Source organism: Cygnus atratus, chromosome 1 (genome assembly GCF_013377495.2).
Source record: "Cygnus atratus isolate AKBS03 ecotype Queensland, Australia chromosome 1, CAtr_DNAZoo_HiC_assembly, whole genome shotgun sequence".
Lineage (NCBI taxonomy): Eukaryota > Metazoa > Chordata > Aves > Anseriformes > Anatidae > Cygnus > Cygnus atratus.
The window spans coordinates 114287319-114308243 of NC_066362.1; the positions used below are offsets into that span (position 1 = coordinate 114287319).

Sequence of the window (20925 nt, forward strand, 5' to 3'; positions counted from 1 at the left end):
TGAGAAAGCTTCATAAAAGGAATCAATATCCCAGCCAGCGGCCTGTCTCCTACCTTTTGGGTAGGGAAAACAGGGTTCAGAGAGGCCATGGATGACTGACTGAAGGTGACAATCTCCCGTCCCAGCCAAGCATCACCCTTAGTGAAAAAGTCAAACTTCCCTCAGTGGTTTTGTCACATGACTGCACAAACAAGCATATACTCAGCAGCAGCCCTCCCTTTCATTTGCTTCTTTAAAATACTTAACACATTTGGCTTGCCACTTGGGAAATCAGGGTCCATGATACAGTTTTAAATAGCATGGTGCCGCTTTTGAACTACCATGCTGCACTGACACTTTCTGCTTGGGTTAAGGTGAGCTGAGTTTGAAAACAAAGGGAAAGCTATTTCAGTGGTAGTGGAGCTAGGTTAATAGTGGAGAGAAAGTGGTAAGTCATCAGGTTTCTCTGCTCTAATGTGTGCTTACCTACTGAATTACTGCATGAACTCTAGCACTCAATTGACCTTCTTGTGCCTTGACCTGTGGAACTACTAAATCGGACAAAACCTCACGGTTTTGCTGAAAACTACATTTTCCTTCTAAACAGAGTACTGCTGGAAAAATAAAATCATACTATGTATGGCACAGGAGGAAGACAAGGGTTTACGCATTCCTATGTGCTAAAACAAGCAGTAAAATGATTAAGAATGGAAAGACTACTGCTTTAATGACATATTTACCGCACAAACTGGAACCAGGACCCTATCTGTCTGTAAGCATAAATCTAAGTGTTTGCATGAAGAATATACTGCAAATAAATCTGCAATTCCCACTCCTCTTTGTCAAGCAGGTTTGAAGAAAGCACATCTCCTGGAGCAACAAAAGCAAGAATTATGCAAGTTGTTACTTGCATAAAATTGCTTAGGAGGTCCAACAGCGGAAAATATTATTTTTGACGTAGACTGAAAGAAAGTAGCTAGTGGGTTTAGAAAAATGATTTAGGAAAAAGGTGTCCTGAGTCTCAAGAAAACCCACCAGATAATATATATCATATCAAGTGATAATGACAGGATATTTTCCATTTTCCATTCAAAATGAATTCAGAAGAAAGTTGAACACAGTAACTACTACAGAAGAACATTTTTTATTTAGGAGATCAGGAAAACTTGCAAGCAGGAGTTTTCTGGAGAACTTACTAAGGAGTTCTCTGGAACAGCAATGCTGATTGTCACTAAGATTTTTAGAACATGAAATATTCTCCAGAAGAGCAGAAATGGCTAATATTAGGTCAGTCTTCAAAAAGAATGAACAACAGAAAAATCTGAATTACTGTCAATCTGATCTTGGCAATGAACAAAGGGGATGGGAAAAATGGTATGAGTCTTGATGAAATGAATTAAAGGAGATTGACTACAAGTCTATATTCATTGACGTTAATTATTCAATCAGCCATGTCAAGCTAAGTATTCTGATGAGAATAAAATTCACTGAGAATTGTTGATGTTGAAAAAACTCTCACTGAGATAGGATTAGGTAAATTCTAAATATTATATTTAAATTCCTTTAGAACAAAGTTTTTGTACTTCAAAACATTTTACTAAGAAAGTAGCAATAATGCAAAAAATTAACATGGCAACCATCATGTATGATTTCCAACATATAAATTGATACATATCAAAATACAATTTTAAACAAAGTATTTATTATCTTCATGCACCATGGAACATTACACTGTTGGTAGTTTTCTCATTGGTCTGGAAGTAAATAAGATAATATCTAATAAAAGTTTGAAAATGACATAAGAATTAGGTAGCTAAAATATAATAAAAGTAATAGGTCACCAATCTGGATCATCAGGTAGGCTGATCACAAGCTAATAATTTATCTATATTTATTTATATTATATGACCACATGGTTACATATATCAAGAATACAAGTCTTAGCTGTACAATGGAGAATGTTATCCTATTGCACTGTAATTAGAGAATTGTCAGATGATCTCAGTGGATAAAAAATTAAAGGCAAACTCTTAGTGTAATGTTGCAGCCAAAAAGGTGATTCTCACATGTATGGAGTAAAGAATAAAAAGGACAAGAAGAAAGATTTTTTGTCTCTATATCTGGTGCTGATATGTGTGTTGCTGGAATACTGAATTCATTCCTAACATACACAGATGAGGAAAGGTACTGGAAGATTACAAGGGGACCAGAGAAAAACCTTGAAAGGAATGAATGATGGGATAATTACGGAGAAAGATTCAAGAAGATTCATCTGTTCAGTTTACCAGTTAAAATATTAAAGAATTACTCGATCACTACCATATAAAAAGAATATCCTCAAAGACCAAAAATGTGATACAAAAGAGAACTTCAATCACTGCATGACAGACAGAAGTATAATGGGACTAAATGGTTTTGAGGTTGAGTTGTAGCTTGACAAATTCAGATGAGAAGTGAGATGTAACTTTTACAGAAATTGTAGTTAAATACTGATGACCATCAAAAGGAGTGATGATTTCTTTGTCACTGGCTATGTTTAAGTGAAGATATTTTTTGAGATTCCTATATTTTGAGAGAAAATAATTCAGATAAATCTTACATTGTAGAAAAGCCACATTGGCTGGTGATCACCAGCCTTCCTTAAGCGATTGTAACTCAAGAATCTAAGAAAAACTAGATGTTCACAGCCATGATTTCCTGGAGCCAAACTGCTCAAAATATCCTGCTCATTACTGGATGGAATTACACAATATTTCTCAGAAGATAAGATGATAACATTTTCTTCACCACTCCACCACTTTTTTGATGAAGAAAATATTTCTCAGAGGTAAATGACTTAAAAAATTTCAAATGAGAAAGTTATTATACAACAACCTAAAGAATCAAAATGCCCTAATTTCAAGAGCTGTGTCTGAACTATAAGGCTAGTGTCCTCTTTGATCTAGGAATTTGCCCATGCCTAAGGGCCCTTTATCTCTGTCTTCATTGCAAAAAAATATCCAAAATATCATTACAAGAGAAAAATGAGACCTAAAAGAGACAAGAACAGATGCAAAGATGAGATACATAAGGTTGGCCCTGATTTTAATATCATAAACATATTTTGGTTAAAATACAAATAACTAAACATTTTGGTCATTCTTAGAAATCCTTAGATTCGTGTTTGTGGATGATAAATCATGTTGCTTTTTATTCAGTGTGTGATTTGAAATGAATTTTTCAAATTATTTCAGTGTAATGTTTACTATCGTGTGCTACTGCAAAGCCCACGAGGCCAAGTGCAGAAGTTGCAGAGTGCAAGGGTCAAAAACCTCGTTGGGACTCAGCTGGAGGTGTTTACTAGAAGCCCAATACAGCTAAATGAATTCATAAATCTAAGACTTATTCACATAGGAAACATGAATTTGAATAAAGATTTGAGAAAAGGACTTTCAGCTACAATGAATGGTGAGTGAACAGTGAAAAGTTGTTTTAAGAGTTTTGTTATAATACCTCATAAGGAAAACAATATGGTAACAAATCTGAGAATATCTGGATGTGTTTTCTAGCCTAACATCTGGCTACATTAATTGCATAATTCTGGAATCACTTAACATCTGCTAGAAAACTGAAACCCTTCCATCTCCAGAACATCTGATTTTAGTCTTTTTTTTTAAAAAAAAAGATTTTATGTTATTGAGACAATTCACAAGATAAAGAAAAAAAGAAAGAAAAAAAAAACACAACAAAAATCCCCAAACACCAGTACTTGAGAATTATTTTCCTTTCCCTCATGCAAAATAATGGTTAACAATGGTTATATGGTTCATTGTTCGACTAGACTACAAAATGATAAAAGAAAGAATTTCTGTAAAAAACACATATGTTTTACTTGCTACATGTTATAGGAAAATTATACCAATTGGGGATTGAACCATTTGGTCACATGCAGACCAATTGTACTTCTGGATTTGGAGAGTGTGTGTATGTAAGAATAAGTGCCACAGTTCTCATCTTACCTCGCAGCCTCTTCAGTCTCTGCTCCCTCCTCCTCCTTCGCACAATCAGCAGCATCACAAAAAGCAGCAAGACCCCAACCAAGATACAGGAAATGGTCACCAGCATCTTTAGCCCTTCGTTGGTTGCCAGCCCTTCCTCACTTTGCACAACTGACTTAATGAGTGGAGGGATTGTACCTGGAAACAGTGTCATGATATTAGATGCCTATTAATGAAGACAAAAGATTGAGTTCTCAGGAAATATGGCATATTATATGCTTCAACCACATGCAAAACATAAAGAAGGATTTCTCATGTTCAGGATGGATGCTATGTTTGTATGTATAATGGCTATGCATGCATAATCAGTCACACTGGTAACAAGCCACTGACAGCAGGGACTCAAATTATTAGAAATTGAGAAGAGGCATAAAGAGGTGTATACATCAACAATGTCATGGCTTTTTTTTTTTCCCCCAAAAAAATATGGAATAGAAGTCCGTGTTCATTACACAATCATGTACTACAATTAATTTTAAGTACTTTAAATCATTCCAAAGTTCTAAGACATCTCAGAATTGCTACCTATATTAATCTTTACTATGGAAAAGTAGCATGGCTACAACAGATTTATGCTCTGCTTGGCTTTTCTTTGTAAGGGACATAAATGACAACACACATTTTGTGCTACACGCATCACATGAATCTTCTACGTTCTTTTATCATGTCTTAGGGGTTCAGCAGTGCTATTGCTCTTAGATTCAGATAGCCAACCTGATGCTAATTCTCTAAAGAGAGTCTGACATTATACTTATCAGTAAAACAGGAGAGTAATGCTGGATAAAAATGAGCAAATTTTGAGAGTGAAATGAAGGAAATGAATCTGCAAAGTACTCACATTGGAGGCAGCTCACTTTTTCATTCTGGGACATATTTGCATTTTGAATATACCTGGCTTCCTGGTGATATGTAATACCTGAACTTTTCTATTCTTTTTTTCTTTACTTCTAAAGGACGTGAGAAGAATACAGCATTTTCTGTTTCTGACTATTTAGGTATGGAAAGCTTCTCACTCATTTCCTGATTACTATTAAACTGCTACATGCAACTACAAATGAGGCTATAAAATGCAGATTTGTTTGAAATGGGTACAAATACGCAAGTATTGTGAACTGTGATGACTGTCGATGAAAGCTATTCAATTTTAACCAGCTACTGAAACATAAAATTGGCTACTTACTTGCTAAAAGTAAGGAAGATGAGAAAGAAAAACAGGCACATTTTTTACATTTTAATTGCTGAATTGTGTGATATAGTTATATCTCATTACGTACCACAGAGTATCACAGAAAGAAAAGAAAAAAAAAAGTGAAAAAAGATATGATGCAGTACAATGCAAGGGTGATAACCACAGTGGAAATGCAAATCTGTAGGCATGTTTTGTTTGTTTGTTTGTTTATAAGAGCTGTTTGAGTTGTATATAATAAGAATAGTTCTCTTAAGGGATGGAGATAAACAAAAAAGCTACAACAACCCAAAGCTATATCAAGTACTTCAGAAAAAAAAATCTTACAGTTGTATTTTGAATATTTTTCTAATTTTATATTGCATTTCTTTCCCATAATTTTCTATAATTTTGTAATTTTCCATTGCTTGGAATAAATACACAGCAGGATTTTTTCTTCTTGTCTTAACTGACTAAAGGCAAAGAAAGCGATTAGACGGAGAAATGGAAAGGACTGTGAATTCTTGAAGGAAATACTAATAACTGTCTCTAGATCCTGCTGAATACTAAAGGGACGAACTTTACACTGAATTAGAGTGACACAGATGACTGGCTAAAGACTGTTGCGTTCAATATTGCCTGAAATTATGTCTTGATCTCCCTAATACTTTGATTCAAGTGGCTTCAATTTCAGTTAAACTGTAAGTTTACGTATCGTCCACATTATCCATGTGTGGATATTCACCAATGGAATTAAAAATTGCCATAACCTAAATCTGCTATCCGTTGAGAAAATACCATTTCAACATTTGTTGTAATCGTAGGTTGTGGCTAGAAGTAAAAAAGTGAAAGGTTTTCCTACAGTAAAGTCCCAGACAAACTGGAAATATTTATTTATTTGTTTATTTATTTTAAATTTCAGGTCAATTCATCATTGTCTTTTGTTAGCCTGCTTTACTGATGCTTCATAGGAGTTGAAATCTGAATGTCTCTGACCCAATTTTCCCCTATGTCCTTCCAGCATCTCCCATTGCACCTTGTGACTTCAGGACTGTGAAGTGTTTTCCTGTGTCCTAAGTGTTCTTCATGGTAGGAAGTCTCCTGGTGGACTAAAATCAATTAACAGAGTTTAGAGCTGCTACCAAGCTGATCTGATTTAATGTCAGGGCTACTGAGCAGCTGATCTCTGAGCCAGGAAGCTCCTTTTCAGTGCTACACACTACAGCTGCACATTGCTAAAAATATCTCCTTAAGTGTTGAGTGCAAATGTTCTGAAAAACAAGGGGCAGGGAGGTCACAATATCCTGCAAGCTGAAAGTGGTTAGCTGAAATATCTATGAACAGAAAGCAAAGACCTGCACATAGACCTGTCATTAACCTTTTGACACGATTCATCGTGAAGGGATTTCAGGTGAATTATACTTAGCCATGATATTTCTCAGGAGCTCTAGTGCAGATCAGCTATTGAAGTTCAAACTGACTGAAAGAAGATATAACTCAAGGACTTCTACAAAGTTTGCAAAGGTTTTAGCTTAAGACAACTAATGCTCCTAACTCATTTGCAGCATTTTGTATCCTAGAACATTCATAGGAGTATTATCAGAACTTCAAAGAACCATCCTTGTATCTGCTTTACCCTAAGGGCAGTTGTGACCCCTAGAAGCTGGAAGAAGCTAGTCTCATATCACAAAAGGAATCAATGGTAGAGGTAGGATTAGTACTCAAAAGCAAGAGCTGGCCAGAAAGTTTCCACTGGTATGTTTTTTGTGAAAGAAAAGAAAATCGCTGTCTATGAAAGCAAAAAGATTCTGCAGGAATTATTGTTAGAACGTGTTGATTTCTTGGCAGACACTATTTTCCAGGTCTGAAGCACCTTTAAGCCTACACAGTTTATCACTGAATGAATGAATGGGAAGCTGGGACTCTGTAGGGACATATTTTGTTTTAGAAGCACTGAAAAAGCTCTTCCATAAAACCCTTTATGTGGGAATACACCAGTTTCAGTTTCCCTAATGATAATAAGAATGATCTTATCATTTTAGTTCTGCATCAAATATAACAAATTCAGAAAACTTGAAAACTGAAATCCACTTTTCTAGTCATGTCTTCCCCTCTCAATGTTGTGGCTATTATTTGAGATCATATTGCCTCTCTGAGGCACAATAAAGTCCTGGCAAGGCATGCTTGACAAATAAAACCATCAATGCCATAAATGAAAAATTTTCAAGCTGACCAAAAGCAGTGGCCCAGGAAATTTAATGCTGCAACCATTTTTATTGTTTCATTTTCTCACTTTTAAAGATGCCATACAGTAACACAGAATCAAAATGACATGTAGGTCACAGTAAGTGAAAACAAGCTATGTAAGCAAAAATTGGGGTCTGACATCATTTCAAATCAGGTCATTGTAAGAATGTTTGATTGCAGTGTTATCAGTGGGAATTTGAGGTTCCAGAATTGCGTTTGCAGATCATCCCATTTTAAGATATGTCTTAAGACTGTCCCAGCCATATATGTGTAACAATAATTGTGAATATATTTAAAAAAAAAAAAAAAAAGATAACTGAAAGTTATGGCACCAGTAGAAAGAAATTGGAAAGGAAAGAAGATAAGCTAAGTAAAATGGAAATAAGTTAGCCCATAATATTTGAACAAGTTATTGACATTTACTGCTTAATAAAACAGGTTCTAAGTCTACCCGGCAAGATCTGTCAGCATTTGTATAAGAAGTACTTGGATCTTCTTTTCCTATAGGCCTCAAGAGCTGAGAAAAAAAATTTCTCTTAATTTTTTTTTGGAGTTTCTGAAAAAATGTGAGGGCCCCATGGCAGCTTATCAAAATGATACATCCCCTCATGTTTTCACTGTGGTGAGTGTTATTCGTGAAAGGACAGCTACAAGAGCATGTGTTAGTTATCTGCAAGAACTGTTAGTTAGCAGGTACATAGAGTGTGGTAGCATTAGAAGGTGGGTAAGGTGCAGAGGTTTAAGCCCTGACAGATCCATAGCCTACACTTCTGGCTGGGAATGGGCCTTGTTGCCTGCTCTTCCCTGAACCATAGCAGGGGATTCTCCTGGAGAGTGCTGGTTTGTGTGGGCCAGCTCTGTGGCAGGGAGATGTGTTAACAATACAGAGTTATGAATGGTTAGCAATTTGGTGCTGTAGCTGGGCAATTATCTGTTCTTGTTTGAACTTGCTCACTAGTCCTGTTGTTTAATTTAACAGTACAGATGTAGCAAAGTGATTGCATAATGCAGCACAATATCTCTGGCAACATGACAACGTATTACACTGAATGTCTCCAGAAAAGCTCTGGCAATTCACACTAGAACAATTCAAGAGATCGCCATCTGGAGCCATCTGTACTGCTGTTTTGCCAGAAATACCGCCATTTCCCACTACAGAGTCAGCAGAAGCACACATGTGCCACCATCACTTTCAATAAATACAGCAGGATATGAGCTGAAGTGACTGACAAATTGGCGTGTTTGCTCTCACCCTCTTGTTCTGGCTTGTGCAAGAGTGGGCAGTAACCCCTGGCAAAAAGGCAGGATGCAATGATTCCTCCATCCCCTGTGCCCTGCTGCTGAGCATGATAGAGCAATCTGTCACACCCATTAGTTTCACTCTTCCCTGTCTGTAAATAGGGATAATAGCACTGCCATCGCTTTGCCCTTGGAGGATGTTGTCCGGAGGCTTTCCCGGAAGACAAGCTAGTTAGCTGCTCCGTTGTGTCACGTAATAGGTTTTCAGCTGTGTCAAAAGGACATTGCATGGAATGGCAATGAGGCAAGTCACCATAATAAATTGCTGCAGGAACCAATTGTATGGAAGACAAAAATCTCGTGGAAGAGATGCATGAAATACTAGCAAGTGCTTCTGTGAGCACTGGAAGTAATGACACCTGGTGTCTAATGGTTATGTGTCTCATGGTCGATTGACTTTGGTGCTGGATATCTTCCTCAGTGAGGACAAATAAACAATTCCTCTTTTCTGCCTGGCAGCCTAGTGTCATGAAATCTATAGGCATATTACATCTTTGAGACAGTTACCCCTCTTACAGCACAGCTAACCAGATTTAAAAAGGATTTTGTGTGAAAAAAAAAAAAAAGGAAGGAAGGAAGGAAGGAAGGAAGGAAGGAAGGAAGGAAGGAAGGAAACAGACAGAGAGACATAAGCAAAAGCATCACACGAAGTCAGAATAAAAACAGTACCTTGGACACGTAACTAAAAAGATATACTTACTGCCATCATAATTAAGCGTTGCAAATTTGGCTTGTTTCTCTGCACAGCCAGCACTGTTGCATACTCTCATTTGCAGTTCGTACCAGGTTGCCTCCTGGAGGTCATACAGTATGTAGGACTTTGACAGGGATGTCCGCTGAGCAGTTGTCCAGACTGTCGTCCCAAATGGCCGGTACTCCAGGGTGAAGGAGGTGATGGGGCAGCCACCATCATTCCAGCCTATCAGGTTCAGCCTTACTCTTGTGGTATTGATACTAGCAAAGAGTTCTTGTTCCTTTGAAAACTGTGGCTCTGGACGCAATGATATATTTCAAGTGAAACTCTTGAGTATTACAGATATAGGGCTCTCAAAAATATAATATTAAAATATATTATTTCTGGTACAGTCCTAGCTGTACCAGACTCAATATCTCTGTATTTTACTCCTTCTCTGCTACCTCCTTCCCCCCAACCCCTTGCCTTCTTAAAGGTTTCTTCACACTATATGCCAGACTCAAAAACCTAGATTTTCAAATCCATATGTGAAAAATATCCATATGCCTCTGTATGGACCTGACTTGTCAGTTTGCATATATGGCAAGAGTCAGCTTGTGAATCTAGGGCAGAAACTTCATATCATTAAATGCCCCTGTTTACTGCCTTGCAAAAAAAAAAAAGAAAAGAAATTGTGTGCTTTCCTTTTTTTTTTTTTTTTTTTTGAGTATACAGAGGTTTTTCATTTGCAGAAAATGTCAATTTTGAGGAAAATGCAACAATATGTATATATTTGAAATATTGATATGTTGACATTGCACATGTATTTGAAAATAATATATACTTTGAGTTTTATATTTATGAGTTAAGGTGTTTCCATTCAGAAAAGGGTTGGCAGGTTGGCATTTCTACATACTGGTCTTGCTTTGGGATCTAATATTGGTTTCAGATGATACATAAATTAAAGTTTTTTGACAATTCTATGTAATAGGGGTATACTGACAGTTAAAGTGGCACTTTAGAACTGAAATAATAACAGTAGGTGGACAAAACAGGTCATCAGCAAATGTTATTTACATCAGAGATTATTGTAGAGTACTTAAAAGTATTATTCTGCTAACTGCTTAGCAGAAAAAAAATATTTTTACTTTTGGAAGCTACAACTAATCTAATAAAAATTATCTATAATGTGCTGTTTCATCCCATGCCATAACAGCGTCTTATCCTATGAGGCCTTTTTTATTTTTGCCTTTCTTGATGATGTTCCAAAATATATACTCACTTCTACAGGAATCTAAAAGAAATTGGTGATTCCTGTTGTGGATTATGAATTATTTTAGTTGGCTTTGTTAATAGCTTTAGATAGAGATGCTTCTACAGCACTCACATGAACAAGAATGATTTTAATATTCTAAATCACACAATACTTTTTTCAGTCTGTAAATGTAACACAGGTATGTATGTCAAATCCCAGAGAAATTCAAAAGGCTGAGAAATCTGCTTTCTCATGAACTACTTGCATGTTACCTGTAGCATGCATAAATCTCTCCCCATTTCAGTCAAAGAAATCTAGAACAACCATCATCTTGTTCTCTACGTGTCACTTTCTTTAAAGTCAGTGAGTGGATCATTCTTCCTGGCCACCAATATTCTCAGTATGTACGAAGTGATCTGCTGCCTCTCCTGAGCTTCAGCAAGTCATAGCAGTTACATCTGCTGCATACCAGGTCTTCCTTATGCCACTGAGTGTCAAATAAAATTTCCCACCTTGCTGTGACACTCCAGAGATTTGCAACAGTGCAGGTGTGATACATAGTATATAGGACAGACATACCTATCACTGTAAACTAACTTTATTATGAAACAACTCTCAAATCAGAGTACTTATAACTAAGTTGTATAACTAAGTATAAGTATACTATATAGTATAAAGTATAGTATATACTTTATAGTATAGTATATATAGTATATATATATAGTATACTATAGTATATACTATATAGTATAAAGTATACTATAAGTATACTATATAGTATATATAGTATAAGTATAACTAAGTATAACTAAGGTGTGAAGAGATGCAAGGTAGGGCGATCTTCAAGGCATTATGCAAAGCTACTCCACTCTGTGGACTTACTACATCACATACTGGGTGTATGCCAAATCTGTTCATAATTGTGAGACATTTCCATGTAGAACTACCCTCAGCAACTAGGACCATGGGACCCACTGCTCAGTTACTTGAGAACTCCACAGATTTATCTGTTTTGCCTTGCAGAACTTTACGCAAACTTCTCCTTTATTTTTGGCACCTATTCTGTTCAAAGGGTGCCTGTTACTTGCATAGCTCCTGCAATACCAGCTCAGAGCAGAACTAAGACATTGGCTCCACTTGCACTATATATAAATGTATGCTCCTCTTCCTTCAGCACTCAGACAAATAAAATCCTGATTTTTACATCAGTACAGGAAGCAATTTCCTCTTGGAAAATGTTATAGCCTGTGATAACAGCGATACTGACTTCCAAAGTATCTACCAACCCATTTTTGAACGAAATTATTAATGATATAAGGAAAAAATATCAGCTGATACACACTTTGAGTCTCACAGAGACAGCCGTTTCTGTCATAGCATGGACAAAATGGACAGAATTGGAAATGTTTCCAAAGCCAATATTAAAATATCCAAACCCATCATCTAATCAAACCAAGATCTACAGCACAATGCAAAAGCTTTAGGTGGGCAAAGGGGGATGCAAATTAACATACCTTTTCCAAGCGTTTTGGCCTCAATGATCTCACTGATGCGTCCTGGCCCCACTCCATTCTGTGCAGTTAGAGTAAACTTGTACCAAGTGCCACATTTCAATGTTTCTAAGCGGTAGGACCTCTCACTAGGGCTAATGGGAAAACTGCCCCACTGCTCACTGTTATCTTCTGAGTACTGCAAAATATAACCTGCAGGCAAGGCACAAATGGCAATGATAAACCTGACATGAATCACAAATTCTGAAGATAATATGACAAATAATTTTAAAGACCTCATGAAGCTAGGTAAGTCCTGTGCACAGGGAGACATACAGCTCTCCCCTGACTAAAAGACATCAAGAAATACACACATTGCCTACCCTTACAACAGCTTAAATATCATTTTAATGATAGCTTCAAAGGGAAAAGAAAGGGATAGACATTTCTAAATACCCTTCAATCAGCAATAAAGACCAGATGATAAACCTGGACCCTCAATAATGAATGGTTAGAGATTACATGTCTAGAAAATCAGAGAGTGTAACTGTCATAACAGATGAGGATACACTAGAAGAAAGTGATTAAATCTGTGATTAAACCACCACAAAGAGAAACTGCAATTTGCTGAAAGCTGTTATCGCTATGATGGTGCACATTAAAAACTGACAGCAATACGGATTACTTTGTTTTTCTTTATTCTTTTTTTTTTTTTTGAGCCAATCATAATTATATACTAATCCTATCAACATATGACAATTTAGGAAGAAGTTGCAATTAACCTGGATTATATTACCTCGGATAGAACTGCCACCATTGTCTCCAGGTATCCAGGAAAGAGTGATGGAGGAAGATGTAGTTTTGGACACAGTAAGTCTTGGCTGGTCTGGTGGAACTGGATGGGAAATAGTTAAAAATAGAAAATAGATTCTAATTATTAGATGTGATCTTAATCCCACCTAACAGTCATTTATCAAATAACTGTTTTGAGTTGCAAAAAAAATGCAAATTATTTCTGTCAAAGTGTCTGTTTGGCTGACATCCTTGGTTAAGACAAGAGCAGACAGGCTCTCATTTTTTACGTTTAAATTTTTACAGTTTTGTCTTTCAGTTCTTAACCCTTGATTTTCTTTGAATTTTGAGTATATATCCTGTCAGACCTCTTTCTACATGCCATATGAGCTACCCAAATATTTTTTTTTCCATTATTTTTCATATCTGTTTTAGGAAGAAGCTGAATTCTTAGTGGCAGGGAACAGATGTCCATTTGCAAATGATGTCCCACTCATGAATGCATTTGAAAGCTATTATGGCAAAAATGAAAAAAGAAGTGCTTAACAATAGTTTCTGCAAGCGTAACTGGGAGGCTGAACAAACCCCGAAATACTTCAATTCTGTTTCTCCCTATAAACATTATGGTCGTGTCCAAACTATGGGACCTAAGAATGTCATGGTTCTCAGAATCTGCTTCTGAAAGAGCACAGGGATAAGATCTTGTCTCCCATCCTCTACCCAGTGTCCAGTTTCCTTTGGAGGAAGATCCATCATGAAGGTAAGGAGGCATGTCGTATCCCAATAAGGCACCCAATCTAGGGAGAACCAAAATTCCTCTAATTGCATCAAGATTAGTGGCTGGGTTTGCAGAGCTCAATGCTCAGGAGCAGAAAGTAGAAAAGTACCCATCTTTCTTTCCACCTTTATAGAGCTGTCAAGAGTCTGGCATATAAAATGTGTCCACTGAGCCAATATGGTAACATCTAAGTTATAGCCTGGCAAGATGATTTTTGACTTCTTCCAGAATCATTTAGCTAGTCCTGTTGTACTAGTGGGGTAGCCAGAACCATGGCACAAAAACATCAAGGCCATATAGGATAATGTTTGTTAAAAAAGAGAAGATTGACAGATGAAAATCTAAAGAGCTAGTCAAATTAGTAAAAAGATCCTGAAGGGTAAATATTTACTGACACTTTACAAAAGTGCTTTACATCTGCAGTTCTAGATTCAGAAATAGAAAGCAGGGGAAAAGGAGTTCCTGTTTCAAAGTCTTTGTATTGCTCTGCTCATGCACAGTGACACTATATCTGTCTCATCTTATGGGTTGTTTTCTTAAGTGTTCCAGATATCTCCAAGGTTCTTGGAAAGGTAGACAACATTGAGTTCTGCTGCCTCAAGATCAAGGAGAGAGGCATGGACTGTGCCTGTAATGGGAAGAGGATCCAAGAAGCAGGGGCAGGACTGGGTCAGAAAGTTAGGGAAAAGAGACACCAGGGCAGCCTCTGGTCATGGCCATTGCAAGAGTGGGAAGGGGTGGTGGTGTTCTTGCTTATTCTGGCATGAACTACCTTTCCCCTGCCATGGTTACTGCTTGACAGACCCTGTCCCATGAGCAAGGCAGACCAGAGTCACAAATGCTCTGTCACGTCCTGCAGTCTGCTGCCAGAGGACATTCCCTACTTTGCCTATGTTTAAGGGGTAGCTCTACCAGCAGAGTAGTAAAACTCCAAGAAACCCTCCCTCCTTCAGTTCAAGTGGAGGCTGTTGGTTTACCACTAAGGCCTAGTTCAAAGAGAAGTTGTATTGTACTGCCCTTACAGGCTTAAATAATGCTGAAGAAAACAAAAAAGACACTTTACATTTTAAATGAAAATTTCCTACATTAGATGGATTATTCTGACTGACTTGGCTTATTCCATGGAGAGAGACTGCACACACTACACTGTGGAAGATTTATTGTAAAACCTTTCATCATAGTTTCACCCTACCTACAAAAGATGACGGTCCCACATATTAAATGCCAGTCCTGCTCTGCCCCTGAGGGAAGTAATATTGATTTCCTTTTAGTTACTGCTGTTCAATAACAGCAAGGATATGCAATTATGAAAGTACTTAGTGAAATATAAATTTACGATTTCCATTTGACAGTGTTTCTCTCCCTGTTTCCTGTTGTGGTCATGCTTCAAACATTGCCAAAAAACATCATTAGGCTCACTTGGATTGGAGCTAAGTTAATATACACTGTGGCATTTGTTTCAAGGCTTAGTGGACTGGTTTAAGCAGAGAGAGTTGCATTGTGGTTGAGACAATCTCTTTCTGTGCTCTCATATGTCTGCACTAGAAACTTAGTTTGCATATCCAGGGAATGGAGAGTGACTGGCTGCAGTGTGGTAGACATTCCCAACTCAGTGGTTTGCTTCCCCCTGGTATGACAGTTTGCAGCCAATTAAAGCACACTTATCTTCTGAGCATTTGTTCAAATTTTGTTTTGGTGTGAGCGAGCAAGATCATCTCCTGAGTAGTGAACTCTTGGTATGCAAATTCATATACTCTTTTTGACATTACTGTTAATGTGTACTCCTGTATTGTCATTACTTTTCACTTATCAACAATGTTAGGAAAAATTTCTTTACTTCAGGAAAAAATTCTGTACAATGATGGTGGTAAAACACTGGAACAGGTTTCCTAGAGACGTGGTTGATGCCACATGTCTGCCAGCATTCAAGAGGCAATTGGATAATGATGCCCTCATTATTATGGTTAGCTGTGAAATGGTCAGGCAGTTGGACTAGAGGATCTTTAAAGGTCTGTTCCAACTGAACTATTCTATTCTATTCCAATAAATACATTATATACATTTCAACGTGCATATGGAAAGTAGTTGGCAATATGTGCTAGTTGACCTTATCCTGACATTTCATTTTAAATGTTTCCTCATATTTTTCATCAGCAAAATTCTGCTCTTGCATAATGAAGTTTTTGTTTCCAGTGTCAGTAGAGAGGCAAACTTCTGCTGATAGCTTCTTAAGAGCTAAAGAAAAGATTTCCTCTCTTTCCGAATTTTGCAATATTTAAATAAATACATGTACTTTTTATTGGAAGAAGGCATAAGGTCATACCTTCTTGGTAATAACGAGAAAATAACTGGATGCAAACAGTTGTCAATCCAACATCCAAATCTTACATGCAGAGTTAACTGCAAGTGTGTTAAATGTTCAATCAAAAGCAAAACATATACCATATAAGAAAATACTGACATCTGAGTCAAAATGACATGCATTATACTTTCTTCATTAATTTGGTAGAATGAAATTTTTATTAATGTAGATTAGTACTAATATTTTACATATACCTGCAAACGCACATACCTGTGTATTACCAACACATAGCAGTTAATAGTTGTGATAACAGTTATGAGATAGATTCTTACCTTGTACCTGTAAATTCAAAATTATTTCATCTGATCCCCAGTTGTTACTGGCCACACAGCTGTAGTATCCAGAGTCTTCTGCTTTCACAGTACGGATGACAAAGCTGCCATTGCTAAAGATGCTTCTTCGTCCATCAATCATCACTAGACTGGGTGTCCCGTTACTACCTCACAGGAAAAAAAATGCATACATTAAAGAAGTTACAATCAAAATTACTCAGAATTGGACTTTTTTGAACTAAGAATAGAAAGAAACAAAGAAAATTGGGGTGGAGATGGGGTGAGGGGAGGTCCTCCTTTATAAAGATAACAACGGAGTACTTTCTGCTGGGAAACACCTGCCATTCACTTAAAGAACACACACATCCTGGTCCCCGTTTGAGTGAAAATGAGAACTCACTTCTTCCTTAACTATCTGCTCTTTCATAAAGTGTAAAAATAAAAGACTGTTCCTGGCTACAAAGTACATCACTATAAAAAAAAAGTTATGTATGTGTATCAATCCAAAAGATGGTATCAGAGCACTGCAATATCACTGCTTACACAGTGCTTGGATGAAAATTATTGTCCGTGTGTGTTTCCATGTGTGACTCTGTCAAACTGTGAAACTACAGATCAAAACAAAATAAGGGAAAACAAGAAATGTGTAAGGCACATGTTTATACACTGTTCATACACTCCACAGTGACTGAAATGCATCAGACATTTTCTTTCTCAGATTGAAATGCTACTGTGGCCCTAAAGTTAAAAGAGAAAGGTCACCAAGATTTAACATTTTGATTTAACCTTTGCCCCTTCTTCATAACTTTTCTTCTCTTTTTGATACCTTCTAATCACCACAGCCAATTACTTTTAGTTCAAGGAATTTTTGAACTCCTCTACTGTGACTGCGTGCAGTCCCCACAAATGACCCTTTTCTTATCTTCTGATCCTTCTCTGTCACGAAGGATCACTAGCATCGCCATCTTCAGGATTTGAGGCAAATGGACTTTATTTGAGTAATACATTTAGTTGCTGGTTACCTATCCTTCATCCATTTCACTGTTGGAGCTGGGTCTCCAACAGCTTTGCAAGGGAGGACAATGTCCTTCATCCAGGGAGTTGTCACTGTGCCGCTGAACGTCAAAATCCTGGCAGGAGCTGAGCAAGAGAGAGTGAGGAAGACTGAAATGAGGTGCCTATTCATACAGTCATTTGAAGGGAAACACACACACACAGAACTAAAACTTGAAACACAAACCAATCTCTTTCAAAGCCATGCTTTTAGGTAACTTACTCCACTTAATTCATAATAACAGCTACTTACTTAAGAACAAATGCTGCAGTTTTAGTATCTGGAAGACAAATAACTAGCAGAGAAATGAAAAGGAAGACTGGAAGAGTCCTTGTGGAACAAAAGAGTAAAACTAGTTATTGATCATCTTTACTGATCTTTATCTGTTTTGTAGTAAATATTATGGATGAAAATTATGTGAAATGGGTGCTTCTCTCCAAAATTCCAGCAGGAAGGGTCTGCAGTTGACAGGTGTCTTACAAAAGCTAAATTACTGATACATGACGTTTGTTATAATAAGTCTTGGCTTCATTTAAACTATGAGAAAACCAATGCTTATACTCCTGAGGAGAAAGTTGCATGTACTCTCAATTTCTCTGTCAGGTTTAGGTTACTGGGATTAGTTCTTAATTACTAAGCTATGCTTTCATTGGCTCAGGAGCTGTCTTTGTTTTAACTTGTCTCTTCTATAAAACAGCTAATTTCTGAAAAGCTCTTTCCATGTCTCAGTTATAATTCTGTGATCATCATTTTTCTTGTTATCTCTTTTTTTTTTTTTCCTTTTTCTTTTTTTGGGTGATTCTGGTTACCTACAATAAACATACTTCTCTCAACTCTTTGTGGAAATGGACCATATCAAGCTCTTCAGAAGTACCCTTTGCTGTCTGCTGTCCAAACTGGTCCTTATTCTTGAAAAACAGATTTTTCACCATGGATGAGATGATTTATGTGATCATGCAGTCCAGTATATTTTATCTCTAGCAACAGGGTGGTGTTGGTCAACATCTGAGACTAAAACTACAGATAACCTCTTTTTTTCCAATGGTAATTACACTGTTTAATGGGATGGCATAAGTGTGATTCCACAGAATATATTCAAACTGTGTTGGTAGTTTTTTTCCAGGTCAGTTAAAGGCAAGATGGTTTGTTGTCACTGCTTTGGTCAGGGAGCGGAGCCAGAAAGGAGTGTTCAGCACTTTTTTGCAATGACAAATTGGAGCCATTCTGGCAGCTGAGAATTACCAGAAGTGAACAGGATTGATTTTAGGACAGCTTATACATAGTTCCAAAATACTGGACTGAATACACAGAGAAGCTTTTAGGTGCCTTAGAAAAGTTCATTTGAGTGTGTAGATATATCCTCAGAGTAATATAAATGATCATACTGTGTGTTTAAACAAACAGTAGACCCAAACTTTTGTTCGTTTAAGTTTGTATTAGAACCCAAAAGACAACCCCAAATTAATATTTCTGTATATTATCTGTCAGGTATTTCTGTAGAGGCTAAGCTATACAAGAACACTGACTTCAAATGTGGAGATAAGAGTGGCTTCTTTTTGGAAAATGTTCTATGAAAGAACTCATGAAAAATGTAGAGATAATTATGTATTTTTAGCTTATGACCTCAAGACTGAAGGAGTTCAAGACGTGTCAACTGAAGTTTCTCTTTCCTGTTTTCTGAGAAAGCACAGATTCTAACAAAGTGCCTGGAAATATTTTCTTTTTTATTCATTGAGAAAGCCCAATTTATTTTAATGCTAAGTTCTAATGATAATTTATATTTTAAATATATTGCCCAATTCCCCTATTGGCTCCAGAATTCAAACCTATTTTTTTCTTTCAACATGACATTTTCCCATGAACTTTAAGAGGGATAGGCTTGTTACAACAGTTAAAGAATTAAGCAAAATAAACCTCCATATATTAACATGTTAATACACCTCAAAGAGCCTATGTGAAGTCCACAAACATGAACAGTCACTTAAACCAGTTCTATTCATGTGACCTTTCAGGTCAGCTAAATATATAAACAAAGTATCATTCCTGTAGTTTCAGTGTATAATATACATAAACACTGAAGATGTGTTAAGTTTCATTCTGATTTATTACTCAAAAATTACCCTTGATAGAAATTGACTTCTTTTCAGACTTTAAACATACATTTCAAAGACACATACTGAATACAGATACTTGAAATATTTAATAATATTTTTAATCCTGACCTTCTTCAATCATGCACATTGATCAGACCTTGCATTTAATAATCCTTTTTGCACCAATTGGAAAAATTGCTAGCTAGCATCAAATATAACTGTGATGTTTCAACTCAATGGGTTTTTATCCTCTACTAACGAAATTAAAAAAAAATGATCTTGCATAATGGAAAAAACATTTTAGAGTGAAGGGAAATTACTTCAGTGGGCTGCAGCGGGATTTGAGATATTCATAAAAAGAAATTATTTCATAGATTATACGACCAGTTTGGACAGTGTAGTCTATGTTCTCTTCAAGCCTTGTGGAAGATTAAGCTTCCCAAGAGATTTTTCTTTGGTCACAATTTTAATTGAAAACATAAGAAATAGCTTTTTAAAAGATTTAGTATAACGGAAAAAGTCCAGGTTAGGTATTGGCACGATGCTACTTTACCAACTACCAAATACTGGCACGTCCACTCCTGGCATTACAGGAGCTGAGCAGACATGGCTCCCTCCTGGCTGCTCTGGTGGTTAGCCTCTGAGGGTGTTGCTGCTTGTGCTGCCTCAAGGAGGTGATACACTTGAATAATGCTAAGACAATGGTTGGTCATTAAGTCTAATGAAACAGACTTGCTTTCCACTGTGGCACTCCTAAGGACGTATCTTCTAGAAAAGATTTACAAAGGCCTATACTGCCACAAGCCATGGGCTAATTAGCTACTGAAACTGAAAAATGCTCATTCTACCCCGAGACTGCATATGTGATACAAAATGTTGATGCCACTAAAATTAGTGTTACAAGGCTCATTTTTCTTCAGTGATGGCAGGTTTTTGTTGCAGGAGATGTCTAATGGCACTCATGCAATCTTTAAAAAGCAGCAGGAGATGCTGTCAGCTATGACTGTCTACAAAACACATCTGTAAGCATCTGGACTGCTGCTAGTAGCTCTAGTGCATTCTGAACAATAGTGGTCAGAAACTCAAATTCCTGTTCCACACAGGCATTCCCTCTGCAACATGAAATCTGAAATCTCATTTAAAATGAGATATTAATCCTGTTGTCTCTATCTTCTCCACCTCTCCAATGTTTCTCAAAATATTCAGCTATTTCTAACTGCTGCCAGTTACATTAGAACAAAGCATGTATAATGCAGGAATCCTGCTGAAGCCTTCAGCATGACTTGGCACCATTATCACCAAACTTTTTCTTGATATTCATTTATTTTTAGTAGTGAATACTTCATTAAGTCATAGGTTTGGTACTAGATCTCCAGAGCACATTTCTGTTGTAGTTCTGATTTTCAATATCCTGTGTGTTTCATTGTAT

General features: G+C 36.8%; 1 protein-coding gene across 1 annotated transcript in view; it reads right to left on the minus strand.

Annotated features, from left to right (window-relative positions):
• Window positions 1-20925, minus strand: part of DSCAM (DS cell adhesion molecule) — a 401851-nt gene that overhangs the window by 37800 nt on the left and 343126 nt on the right. The window contains 6 exon segments of the mRNA XM_035546056.1: window positions 3978-4154; window positions 9428-9718; window positions 12170-12358; window positions 12942-13040; window positions 16350-16513; window positions 17372-17489. Coding sequence (XP_035401949.1) covers window positions 3978-4154; window positions 9428-9718; window positions 12170-12358; window positions 12942-13040; window positions 16350-16513; window positions 17372-17489 — 1038 coding nt within the window.